The 14173-nt window shown below is 38.3% G+C and overlaps 1 protein-coding gene across 2 annotated transcripts; it reads right to left on the reverse strand.

Annotated features, from left to right (window-relative positions):
- Positions 1-598: 598 nt before the first annotated feature.
- Positions 599-13854, reverse strand: psip1a (PC4 and SFRS1 interacting protein 1a). Of its 2 annotated transcripts, XM_067584862.1 has the most exons (17): positions 13697-13854; positions 13207-13296; positions 11840-11916; positions 11277-11415; positions 10519-10608; positions 10037-10162; positions 8410-8469; positions 8246-8306; positions 8064-8157; positions 7659-7842; positions 7480-7559; positions 6867-6922; positions 5580-5650; positions 3873-3974; positions 3555-3756; positions 2140-2236; positions 599-1419 (listed from the first exon to the last, which is right to left on the reverse strand). In XM_067584862.1, the coding sequence occupies exons 2-17, from the start codon at positions 13276-13278 to the stop codon at positions 1389-1391; spliced, it is 1542 nt and encodes a 513-aa protein (XP_067440963.1). In that variant the 5' UTR covers positions 13279-13296; positions 13697-13854; the 3' UTR covers positions 599-1388. The 2 variants fall into 2 exon arrangements, with proteins under 2 accessions (XP_067440963.1, XP_067440964.1); XM_067584863.1 differs by lacking the exon at positions 10037-10162 and having other exon boundaries at positions 13697-13849.
- Between the last annotated feature and the right edge of the window lie 319 nt (positions 13855-14173).

Consider the following 14173-nt stretch of genomic DNA (forward strand, 5'->3'; position numbering starts at 1 on the left):
AGCAGTCCAAATCAGTTGGATACATATCTTCCAAAGTTAGAGCCTTTTTTGTACAGAAATCCCTGTTTGTGTTTCCTGGTTGAGCTGCACGAAATGAGGGAAATTTGTACCTAAAATGCTCTCAGTAAGGAAGATACTCACTTGACTAAATTGGATGGCTGGAGCCTCATATTAACTAATAAAAAAATAATTGTATGCCTTATTGACCCAATTGGTTTTCTGTTATTCTTTGATGAACATGAAATGGGAACTAAATTGAATTTTATGTTTATTAAAAAGATATTTAAAAGTCTTAATACTTAATTAGGTGACCACTGCAGACACCCTGTTGATACTGAAAAGTTTTTCATGGAAAATAATCCCCTGGTGCAAAACAGGATGTTATTTTAATGTATTAATAGTTACTGTAGTTCTGTATTAATAGTATCAATAGAGAATTTAAGACTCTTATATTCAGGTGACAATGCAGACAGATCTTTGTGAAGTTCTCTATACAAACAGCAGCGATGTTTGCTTTTCCCCAAAGTCGTTTCCAAGTCTGACATTACCATATGATTTTTTTTGTGTGCAATCATACATGACTAAAGACAACATGGCATACTATATGTACTACTTTATTACTGGATGCTTAAACAGGTCATCAGATAGGCACAAAAATACTCTTATTTACATCTCACGTTTAAAAGAGAAACAGATTTAAAAAGAGACACTTGAACATGGTTGAGAATAAAGCATATCTTGGCAAATGTTTGGCAAACTCCAGATTTTTCCATCTGTGCATCTTATGTGATTATGCATCTAGAAAACATGTTTTAGAGAACGTTCATACAGCCACTATTAGACATGGTAAAGGTGCTCCTAACTACAGCTAATCCTCTGTTCCTCAGATCATCTGTAAGTAAAATGTAGATCAAGCTGATGATTTTGTAAATGTAATTAAAAAAAAAAAACAGTACAATCAAAACCATCTACTCCAATTGAAAAATGGGACCAAATGGTACTAACCCTTTCTGTGTAAGCATGCTCATCAAGATCGAAGTTCACAGTGCTGCAGATTTACACGTAATTACTCTTTACACTCAATTCAACAGATGTGGCGATGTATGTAATATAAGGTGTCTGAAAGGTAAAGGTTACACAAGTAAAAAAAAATAAAATATCAAGTCAGTTTTAAATTTGGGAGTGGAGCAGTTTGACATACTGAAACTTTTGAGCAGCAACACTGGTGAAAAAGTAAGTGAACTAGAAACCAGTGATCGTTATCAGTCATGAAAACATTATCAGTCATGAAAAGCAACTGGACATCCCAGTTGGTGAGCCCAGTTTGGACAAAGGTCGTATGAGTACAGCAGCAAATGTCTTCTCTTCTCTTCGGGCGTGTTGGACACTCAAGTGGACTCCTCCTGAGCTTTTGGAGGACTGCAGTCAAAACAAACAGTAAAACATATTTAATAGATATTTGTGTACTGTGCTAGAATAACTATATTCTGTTTTTTCTTGATGTCAATGATCCCATTAAAAGACCGAACCCAACAATGAATTGATCCTACTAACAGGTGCCATGTAGCTACAGTCTACAACCTATTCCTTTTTGCCATAGATGTCCAGAAACTATTAAAATTGCATCAGTGAGCCACGCTGTTGCCCTTGGTGACAAGCTCTTATATTACAGTGAACATCTACTCTACAACAGTATTAATATAAATGACAAATTCAGATATACTGATTACAAATCAGAAAACGATGAGATTCCACAGGTAGGGAATTATTGAGATGGACTAACACGTTGGTTTTGCTGTTTTTGTTGTTTTGTTTGAGAAAATATAGAATAGTGCCAGTCTTATTCTCATGTTTCAAGCTAAAATTTGTATAATGCGTGTACAATGTATTGAAAAGTATCGTGACATATTTTTTGGGGGGGGAATCACATACAAAACTACAGATAAAATCTAGTTTCATATATTTTTGAGGGCTGATTTTGAATGTCACGAAGCAAGAGTGTGTTTGTGAAACATGCCACTGACAGTGATAGAATCTAAACTGAAAATTATCTTGTTGGGTCAGATAACAGTGACTTATTCCAATGCAAAAACCTATGGATGAACCAGTGTTTGTCTGTGTAGGTGCTAGTTAAACTACCTGTGATTTTCTCCTGCTGAGGCGTCTTCCAGAAGCTTCTCACCCTCGGTCTCTTGCTTCTTCTCTTCAGGGCTAATGTCACCGTTCATCATCTTGTCTGTAGGCAGTTCACAGAGACACTCAGACTCAGACAGAACATTGCTACGCAACCTAAACCACCGCAGAGAGGAGAACTCACAGGAGCATGTGATGACACATGTCTAGCTTCAAACCATACTGAGATAAATACGATTTTCCATCCATTCGGCATGCCTTGCTCTAGAATGAGACCTTTCACAGAGGCAGTCATTTCGGTGGAAGTACAGTATGTTCATCAGTGAAGTGAGTCAATAAAGCAGGGATGTGGCTGCAGACCTCTGATTACAGTCAGTGTTCCTATTGAGAATGCCGACCACAGAGATCCTATGACGTCCTCCTGGAGAGGAGAAACGAGAAGCTGACTGAAAGCACAGAGCTTTAATGTCTCAGTTCTTTGATCGGTTTTGATCAGTGACTCAGCCGATCATAATTGATTTACCAACGACCGGCAGACATGCCTCATGATGTAATTTCAACTGACCGAACCTTCTCTCACGGCCATAACATTTGACATGTGCTGTAGTAGCACCAGCTTAAAAATAACCCACTGGTAACATTTCTTACAGTTATACATCATCTACAGATTTTGAACATTTTTACCTCTTATGCAACAACTGATCATTCACACCACCAACACTACTGCTACTACTACTAATAATAAACATAAATAGTTTATATCTCAGATGGTTTACTGCGATAGATAATGAATCATACATCACTGCCCAGTGATTGCAACAAGAGACGAAAAATTGTGATTTTGGCATGCAGCTGTACATTAATGTGTGTTTGGCTGAAGCAGTAACAGACATATACTGTATATGTAGTTGTTGTTAGTGAAATTATTAGTGGCTGAACAAAAGTGATGTCAAACTTTGTGGTGAAATTGCACTCCAATAAAAAAAAAATCCTGAAAACATCAACAATAGGGTAGAAGCTGCTTCACATATGTCCGCCTTGCGTGTATCTGCCCTTTCCCTTTAACATCCATAGATCTAATCATACCCTGTTAGTACATTGCATACAACCATGACTGTTGCAGACATAAAATGACCATCCAGAACATCTGACAGCAACTTATGTTTGTTATTAGTCAACAGACTTTCAGTTGGGAATAAACTGTTCTTTGATTTATTCTCTGTGCCTTCTCTCTTCTGCAGTCTTCCATGGATATAACGATTACATGACAAATAGTATCTGTTGCATTAAGAGCAAAATAAAATTCGATGTGTGAGACATTTGTGTAGAGATTACAGAATAAATCATATTTGTACAACTAGAAGATAGATAGCTATCAGCTTTAAAAAAAAAAAAGCACTCAAATCTATGATTTCTGGTACCTGAGTTGTTTTCTCTGGCTTGCTCCACTCTCTTCAGTGCTCCTTTCTTGGCTTCTTCGTGCTGTCGTTGCTCTGCCAAAGACTTGTTGAGCACCTGGCTGAGCACACAGTCACCCTCTCCAACCAAGAACATGCTCTTAAACTTGTTATACAACATGGTGGCCTTATCCATGATGTCCTGGCTGGCCTTGAATCTGCGAATCTAGAACAGAAAACATGCATTACTTCTTACTACCTTCACAAGACATAAAAGAACTCTAGTTTTGTTTTAATCGTTAGATTTGAAACCATTTTCTTTATATTGATCGGTGAGTCTACCTTTTTGAGCGTGGCGATGAGTTCACTGTGCTTCTGCAGGTGCTGGGTCGTAACCTGAAGGGCGCCAATCTCATCCAAAGCCTCCAAGCACTTCTTCACATCCTAGTATGGGTGGGAGGGCAGGAAGGGCCACAGGCCGAGCAGGAAGGTGGCAGGGGAGGAAGGATAAATTTAGATGTCAATGTAAGTTTAAAAAAATAAAATAAAACTAACAGATACAATAACGGGGCTGAAGAGACGCATCAAATGATCAAACTTTACCACGGTGTATTAAAAACCATTTGAAAGACAGTGTGTTATCCAACTTAACTACTTAAGTACCATTAAAAAAGAGCTAACTTGCCAACTATTAAATACATTTCCAATTATTTTCACAATCGATTAACTGTTTTGAGTCATTTAAGAAAAAAAACATCCAAATTCTCTGATTCCAGCTTCTCAAATTTGAGTATTTTCTGGTTTATCTGGTCTTCTATGACAGTAAACTGAATATCTTTGGGTTGTGGACTGTTGGTCGGGACGTCATATTGGGCTGTAGGTAACATTGATCAACCTTTTTCACCATTTTCTGACATTTTATGGACCAAACAACTAGTAAAGTTAAGTAGTAAAACCCTTAAGCTGTGTTTACATTTATTGTACATTGTGTTAATCACCCAAACTCATTGTGTGTGTTCCTGCGGTCTAACAAACATATCAAATCCATTTCCTTCCTTTCCTTCCTCATAAATCATTTGTGAAGCTGCTTTGTCTAAAAACCGTTACATAAGTCCTTCCTGCCTTTGGTGGTGCATTACCACTAACCGTAGATCAGTGGAATAGTGTGAAACCATTGACAGAAACATGTATCATGTCACCTGCGCGCATGCACGTCCTCCAATAACCCAACTAGAGGACAAAACTCCACAGGGTACCTTTAAGGTACAAAACAACTTTATTCCCCAGAACAAGTGACAGTCTTAGAGAATCCAGATTTAGCAGTAAAGCATGAATACTATAATACTGGAAATATATTTCTGCTTTTGATCACACATGATGGTCTACATGTAAAGGATGTTGTAATATGGATAATATGTCATAACTATATTTTGCCTTCTTTCTTTCTCTCTTTCTTTTTTTCTCTCTGCAGCCCAAACACTGCTGTCCATGAGTCAGTTTGGGGTCATTAACACTGTGTCAAGGATATAGCGTCTGACTCTCACACTGCTGAGGCCTCTCCATGGCCCAGTTTTAGTAAATTGAAGTCGATAACTAGCTTGTTTAGAAATTGTGTCAATACGGTGTTACTGTGTTTATACTGTTAAGGTCATGCATAAACCTCAGATAATCAAAATACAGGGAGTGGATCTGTGACTAAGTTCAGGGGTTTAGTCGACACATCAAGGTGGGGAGTCGCAAGGTGATTCAGGTTATGATGCTATCACAGTTTTAAACAAATTAAAGACAGTATATGTAAAATACTGCAAGAAAATCATGAAGAGGAAAGTATACTTCTAAAGTTGGAACAGGAATCTACCAGACACTGTGTTATTCACTGGATTGTGAAATGTTTTTAGTTTCATACTTTTTATGGACAACAACTGAGATGTCATCTGTCTTTGTCACTTTAGTATATGAAAGGAAAAATGGACCAACATCAATTTACAAAGCTGTCAGTAGAGAAAGATGGGCTTCTGTCAGATGTGATGTATTCATGATAGAACTTACAGGGTTGTCGATTTTCAGTGAAATCTTGATTTCACTGTGCAGTCTCTGGAGTTTCGAGTCAGTCGACACTTCTGTAGGAAAGAAAAGAGAAAATACAACATTCGAATGGACATGGTTTAGTTTCCATCTCTATGAAAGACACAGTTAGCAACAGAAACTGAAGTGTAACTTCAAAGTCAACCGTTTCATAACTGTGAGGCTGTTTACACTTGGTTTTAAAATGTGTTTCGTTGATCCAAACACAAGTGGACAGCCGAGACAGATCGCTGTTCACACCTGTGTCTATCGTACGTCTCCAAGGGGTCCAGCTGACCACTTGTGTTCAGATTTCGTTACTGCCTACGTCATTTCCGCTAGAAAGTCAAAGGGCCCCGTGCACAGTTGTTACCGTGTTGTTTCGTACGGGCTAGCTAATATAAATATAAACTAATATAAATGTACAGACTATTCCAACTGTTGAGATTGGCAGGTTAGTTATTTGGCATTGGTGCGCTGTCACCAAAACAACCACCACATCCTGCATTGATGATGTATTTTCCTGTTACGTCCTTGCCGGGGATCCATCAGGACACATCAGCGTTTATACTACAAAAGATATGCGGTCAAATGTGTACCAGACCACCTCGGCAAGTGGTTTGAGTGATCGGATCACAATGCGTCTTGGTGGTCGTTTGTATTTAACACTGTGCACTTGTGATCCGATCGCCCAAGATGCATTTTAAAACCAAGCGTAAACAGGGTCTTTAATCTCTTTTTGGGATACGCAACAGCTTTTTATACAACCGCAGATTTGTTTTTAACTGACTGAAGTAACATGCTACCATTTGTTGTCAATGTCAGCTCAAGCCAACATAAGCAAACCATAAAACAATATACAATTACTAACATCTGTGTCAGTGAACAACTGAGAAGCTACATCAAAGCAGCGTTTTTCTAGATGAATATGAGGACACAGTGGTACCTAACAGAGAGAGACCATCTTATATTTAGTCTAGCAGAGAAAAAAAAATTATGAAGGATTAATTATGGGATTGTACCATAACGAGCGCTCATTTTAATTTATGGTCTTAAATGAGATTACCATAGATTAAGTTTAATAGGTCTGATGATCATCTGATCACTTCACATAAACTCACAGCTGGTGAGTTTCTATTCAACTCAACTGCATTGTTGAATTTAATTTTCACAATATCTTTCACATTAATGGCTTCAAATAATAAAACGGGAGACTTTTATGTTGCCTTGGACTGGTACCATGTGAGTACCTCCGTCTTCAACAGTACTCACCCTTTTTCTTGACTCCTGTCCTCTCTTCATTTTTCTTTCCATCATCTTTGTTTGGTCTGCAAGACACCAAATCAGAAATCTATCCATTCCTCTCTTACTGAGTTTGTTCAATTTCAATGTAGTTTATTTATAAAAAAAATGAAAGTATTTATTTTGATAAGTGTAGGCAGTGACCAAAGCACACAAACTTTCAAAGAGGCAGGAGCATTTTGACGGTTATGCAGCACTGAATTTATTGCATAAGCAGACATTTCAGCAACAGTTGGAAACTCTGAAGAAGGCATTCTGTTGCCAAAATGTCAGCTTAAAACATAAAGTCAGCGCTGCATAACCATCAAAGTGCTTCTGCCTCTTTGCAAGTTTCTGTGCTTGTTTGCTGCCTCCACTTATCATGATGTCTTTTACAGTAAAGCAGCAGTTACACAGTGGACTATTTATCTTGATAATCAAGTAATTGTTTAAGTCATTTCTAAAGTGAAACATTTGCTGGTTACTACCTAGCTTTTCTCTGCTACATATCATCTTAAAATAAACACTTTTGTATTTTTGGCTGTTGTTCAGACAGTCATCACTTTGGGTGTTGGCAACTTGTGGCGTTTGTAAGAAAACTTACTCTCTCAATTCTTCTGCTTTCCGCCGCCGCACCTCTTTGTCTATTTCTGAGTTTTGCTGTTTCTTCCTGCCCTTGTTTTTCTGAGATTAAAAGACATGAAAGTGATGTAAATGAAAGCCTGATACAGAATATTCAACATGATGAAAATGTGAAATTATTTGCGTAGACGGGACACCTGCCTCTTCATCATCGGAGCCAGAGGAGCTGTCATCCTTGGACTGCTTTTTCTTCTTGGCTTCAGGCTCCTTCCCCTCTGCATCTTTTACTTTGTTGTCCTCCTTCTTCTTTCTCTTTTCCTCCTCTCCACTCTTGGACTTGTCCTCTGCTGCCCTCTTCCTCTTTCTGTCTGACTCAACAGAGTCCCTAAATAAGAGGGAATGAAAGTACAATATACAGAGAATGTAATTATGATGGTTGTAATAGTATCACCTTGTCTGTCAACTTGGTCTGTCACCTGGTCAACTTGTCTGTGACAGTTTTTAAAAATGTCCTCTGTATCTGAAACACGACTTATGGGAGACATTTCCATTACAGGTGCGTGTGTGTGTGTGTGTGTGTGTGTGTGTGCGTATTCATGTGGTTACATTTCACTTCCTGAGCCTTGGTGGTCCTGCTGCTGAAGCAAAAGCAACTTCTCACTTTTGGGCTTCCTGCCTCTTCGTTTAGGAGCCTCTCCACCTGTTAACACACACACGCAAAGTTCAGTTTGAACTTTTAATCTTCTTCATGACACAACGCCATGAACATCGAGGGGAATAAAGCCTACCTGAAGGACTGACAGGACTAGCAGGAGCATCTTCTTTCTCGGTTTCCTGGTCAGCGTCACTCTGAAGAAATTAAGAAAACTCAGCTCTTTAAAATGCTTCCAATCAACTACTGTTATACATTATTGTCTTGATGAAAGTAAACCCATTAATAGGCACTACCGACCTTTTTCTTTCTTCCTCTCTTGGGTTTAGGAACATCTGTGGACTCTTTCTGGAGTGAGCCCTAAAATGTGACAGCTTTCATTAGTTTTTACAGTTTACAACCCTCGTTTCTAACGGTCTTTCTGGTTCTCTTTAATATATCAGCAAGAGAACGCAATGTAAACTGGGTAAAAATGTCGACAAGTGGACAATTTAGCATATGTTAAGTGCTTCTTGTATGATTTAATCAGTTCCTTTATCCTCCTCACAACAACAATTTGTGTTTTTGGATCATTAGCAACATCTAGTGTATAACTGTGATATAATACTCTGTGCAGTACTAATTGTGCCAGTGTTTCATTAACTATTCCTGTGTCCTACTGCCAGACTACTAGAGCTGAAACAATTGATCAACTAGTCGATCATCGGAAAATTAATCAGCGACTATTGTGATAATCGAATAATCGTTTCAGTCACGTTTCCAGCAAAAAGCCCAAAATTTCACTGTGTATACAATGCTTTTGTTTGTCATATAAAAAAATAAACTTAAAACCTAAGTTAACATTTTTGAATATGTTCACTTAGGTTTTGGAAAATTGTGACGTTTTATAGACTAAAAGATTAATCGATTAACTGAGAAAATAATTGGCTGTTTAATCGATAACAAAATCAACTGTTAGTTGCAGCCCTACAGACTACGTTCTAAATTGTACACACTAAGTACTATGTATTAATTTAATATGTGGTTTTTGCAGTTAGCAGACAATCGTATAGAAATCGTATACTTTACAGTTTCATATTAACAGTTGTCAAGCGTCAATCAAACTATCATTTACGATTAAACAAAGAAGAAGCAAAGTGTCTTCCTAAAGACTGAGTAGTTTCTTGTTTTCCAATATCTTTCTGGAGCCGTTTCACCACCATTTGCAATTAATCTTATGTTTTTCAGCTGTGACTTGCTCCTCAATTTCCTCAATGCATTGCAGGACAACAGTGTACATATGATTTCTATACTTGATTACTCAAAACCTGCTTATATTTTAAGGGAATTTAGTTAGTTCAAATATACAGATAGTGAGGAGACATGTCAAAAATAGAAAAGGAGCCCTTCTCATCCTGAACAAAGTACATAATACATACCTGTACATTAACTTGGTCACAACTTACCTTTCTCCAAAGCACACAGAAAGCCATGCAAAAATAAAATAATGTCAGCTCATTGCACACAGTAGTATTATGCAGTATAGGGACAGGAAGAGGCAGGAAACGGAAAGCACAAGTTGTCAGGGTGGTCTCAGAGCAGTGAAACAGAGAGGAAAAAAAAAAACACTTTCCATTATCTTTGTTGTAATCACACAACACATTAATGTCCCAATAACCTCATATTATTCAAACTTAATCATCTTTATTGACAACACAGGGACTTCTTTCTATCCATAAATCATCACCTCAGCGGCATGAACACAGCAAACCCAGACACTCTAATCAAGATATCAGTCACCAACATCAGTTTGTGGCCGCCAACAGAAATCTGACTCAAACAGAAACAAACCACCAATTCAACACCACCAAGTGTCACATGCTTTCCCACAAAGAGGGGATGAGACGACCTACACCGCTTGTGATATCCCAGCATGCAAAGTACGTACATCCTGGTTCTGAGGACCCTGCTCAGAGATCAGAGACCCTTCCTCCTCCTCCTCCTCCTCCTCCTCATCCTCCTCCTCCTCCTCCTCCTCATTCTCAGTCTCCTGCTCAGCCTCACTTCCTGGAACCTGAATGCACCCAAGACACAGCATAGGATGCAGTGTGGTGGGGATAAACAAGTCTTAAAAGGGAGAAAAGTTAGGGAGTATCCTTCTGTTTGAGATACTACTCTCAGCATACAAACCTTTAAATATTATTTCCATCTATCAATACAGAAGGACAGTTAATTTATAAACTATGGCCTGCATTGATAATTCAGTATGAAGCAGACAAACATTAGACAGAGATTAGAGAAGGGACAGCAAAAGAAGAAAGAAGCTGACAACACAGGTACAAACCACTAGCATGTCGATGCAGTGAAGCACCGAGACTGTTTACTGCAATATTTACTTGTAATTGACAGATTTGAAAAGCAAAAACTTACTTTGGATTTGATCTCTTTGTCGTCCACGTCCTCCTCACCTTCTGGACTGGTGTCAGAATCCTTTTCAGTGAAAGATTCTGGAGGAATCGGCTTTAAACAAAAAATGAACAAATAAATAAATTGATTAAATGAAACAACTTGTCAAAAATACAATAACCAGGGAAAATAGCATAAAGTGATGCTGGACAAGGATGAAAAAGGTTCTTCCTGGTAAATATTTTATGTTAAGAAATGTGCTAAAGTGAACAAGTGTAACAATTTCAACACTGATGAAAAAGGCAACTGAAGCCCTGGGCTTTTGGCTTGAAGACGGCCATTTTTACGTAAAGTGTTAAATGTTCTTCCTATTTTTTGACTCCCTCACAAATATCTGCTTTGGACAAATCACTTAAATTTTTTCCCATTTCTTGTTAATTTCTTCACTGTCAACTTTGTTCACCACTGCTGAATATTGTGGAGAACACTATAAAGTTTAAAAACTCCAGTAAATAGCTGCAATCTAGTGAAATAAAGTTCCATTTTATTATCAAAAATTAAGTTTTTGTTTTCATAAACTCAGCTGAAAAAATAAAATACTTAGGTGGTCCACCTTAACTTTAGGGTGGTAAATGGGAATAAAAGTAAACACAAGTTCACTCAGATATAAAAACTGTAAAACTCAGGGAGTTATAACATCTGAGGTGCAGGGAATCCAAGTCTAAGGCCAACTTATTGAGGATAAATACTAAAAAATGTCTTTGGTGAGGAAGAGGATGTACCTTGGGTGCAGTGAGCTCAACCTTTGGGTTGTTCTCAATCTCCCACAATCCTTCGTTGAAGCCTTTCCTCTTGTTGGGTTTGGCGTACTTCTCTTTGTTGGGCAGGTACGGAAAGATATCTTTTGGGCCAAGAAATGCACTGTTGGAAGATAATCAAGAATGTTTTGTCCATTTAATACTTTCGACCCATCAAAAATGTAGCGTGTGTTTACTTTGAGATGGTTCAACAGTACAAACAGGTAACTTTGTTCAGCCACATTTATGTATTTAAAAAGAAGACTTCCAATTAATCCAATGAATGACAGCTCAATACACATTCAGTGCGTACAATCTAAAAACTTTTGCTGAGCAAGTAAAGTAAAATCTTATCAGTAAATTGAAAAACTAGAATAAGTAAGTAAATCTGGCAATACAGTTTTCTGTATCACAGATTTATTTGACAATATAACCACTGATATCAAGTTTGTCCTACAATATTTTCAATGGTTTTTGCTCAACTGGATGAACTCAAACTCCATCAATGTAAAGGAGATAACAAAGGCTGTTAGTGGTCAGTTACTAACGTTTCATGGGTGCCAAAGAAGAAGATGGGGAACTTGATGTTGGACGGCTTCACAGCACCATCTGGGACTTCATCAATCTGTCAGAGAGATAAGATAAACCAGATTTTAAGTAAACAATAAAGGCTGATAATTTGATAATTGATTGTTAAAGTTCTTGTTGGCTCCAGCTTCTCAAACGTGAGGTTTTCTCCTTTGTCTTATATGATTGTAAACTGAATATGTTTGGGTTTTGGACTGCTGGTCTGTCCAAACAAGCTTTCTGAGGACGTCACATTTGGCTCTGGGAAAAGTTTTTCTCTAGTTTCAGAAGTTTCACAGAAAGCCCACAGTCAAAAGCAAACAGGAAACCCTTTGCTTTCTCAGGCTGATAATGAGCTTCTGTATGTGTCTGTGGTCAGGTAGGTGTGAGGTTATCTGCTGACTTTGGGTTAGGTGGGTGTTTGCATAAACAGTCACCGAGCACTTCATTTTGTCTACTTCATTAACACACATGGGGGGGCAAAATATTCGGAATACTTTTCAATTCAATGCACTCCAGTACACCACCACAACCCACTGCAACCTCAATAATGTCTGACAATGTCAACAATAACTGAAAATGTATGAGCTTCGTAAAAGTAGAATTTATGGCAGAGCTGCTGTATTGGATTACATTAGATTGCACAGGTGTTCCTCATAAAGTGACACACTGAGTTTACTTGTCATGATATTTGCTGTATAAATAATTTTGTCTTTCTCTGCCCTAAATTACAGGGTTAAGGGAGGGGTTCACAATTTTTTAAGTCTGTCTTAAAACAACAGTGAGGTGCCTGAATGAACAGTGAAAGAGGTTTTCTTCGCTATAATTATTCCTCTTGTTCATGTTGAACATTAGACGATCTTCAAATGTGCTTTCAATGTAAGTGATGGGGGGCAAAATCCACAGCGTGTCCACGCATTTCAAAGTTGATCTGAAGCTTGTATGAGGTTTCAGCAGTCTGAGTTAGTCATATCAAGTGGATATCTGCCACATTTACAGTCTTTTTAGCATAAAATTCCCTCTTTGTGTAGTAATCAAAATGGGAATTTGGCACTAAAAAGACTGTAACGTTTAAAGATATCTATTTGATTTGACTCATTTGGATGGCTGAAGCTTCATATTAGCTTTAGATTAACTTTTAAATACATTTTTGCACAAAAGGAGGCCTGTGGATTTTGTCCCCCATGACTTACATGGGAAGTGCATGATGAAGGGATCATCTAATGGCCAGTATGAACAGGAGGAATGATTATGGCAAGAAAAACCATTTCAGTGTTCATTTGTTCACCTGACTGTTTTTAAGACAGACTTGAAAATTGTGAACCAGTCCTTTAATCTATAGACTTACTCTTGCTGGCCAGTGAGGATATCCCTTCATCTTGGCGAAAATCAGATCACCAGGTTTCCAATCTCGAGCCATGTTGAATGTGTAAGAAGCCTGGAAAATAAAGACAAGTAAGAAAACACACACACACACACACACACACACACACACACACACACACACACACACACGTTAACACAGCTATTTGCTCGTCTAGTCACATAAACTGCACTGTCTGGAGTGCATCTGCGCAGGTGCCCCTCCCCCTAACCACCACCTACATCCTCCAGAGTCCACAGTTCATTCAAACATGACAGTCACGTTCAATATGACAAAAATACTCCTGCACAACACACAATCACTACATGTACTACGGCTTATTTCAATAGCACCCACCAAAACCTCAAAGCTAAAAGTTAACAGGACGTGAGCAGAGCAGAGCGCCTCATCAACAAACACACAAGCTAACCGGCTGTTTAATGCTAACGCAGCTAAAACAACCGTCTTCACTGACCTGTGGTGTGTTCAGACGTCTGTATGGAGACTGAATATTAATATTTCTTTAGTAAAGCGTTGATGTAGCACTATATTTCCCAGGACAACACACAGCTTCTTTTCCGCACAGTCTGAAGCACGTTTTCCGCTCCCGCGCAGGACGTCGGCAGGCTGTACCATTATTTGATAGGACGGGGGGGCGTAGATAGTTGATTTCAACCCATGTCGCACAAATAATCCAAAAAATACCTACTAGTGTTTTTCATGGTGAAGCGGAAACTATGACTTTAACAAAAGAAGTTGTTTTGATGACTAATGATTGCGCTAAATGTGTTTTTAGTTAAAGGGGCGAGTATCTGTGAAAGTAAACACGCCGAGCATCACGCAGTTACAAAGATCGAGTATTTTGATATATGGGCCGCAAAAAGTGGGCGTCAACTTCTACGCATGCGCTCTCACCCTATAATTTAACGAAAATAAACAGTCACGCACAATA

This window comes from Thunnus thynnus, chromosome 3 (genome assembly GCF_963924715.1).
Source record: "Thunnus thynnus chromosome 3, fThuThy2.1, whole genome shotgun sequence".
Classification (NCBI taxonomy): Eukaryota; Metazoa; Chordata; class Actinopteri; order Scombriformes; family Scombridae; genus Thunnus; species Thunnus thynnus.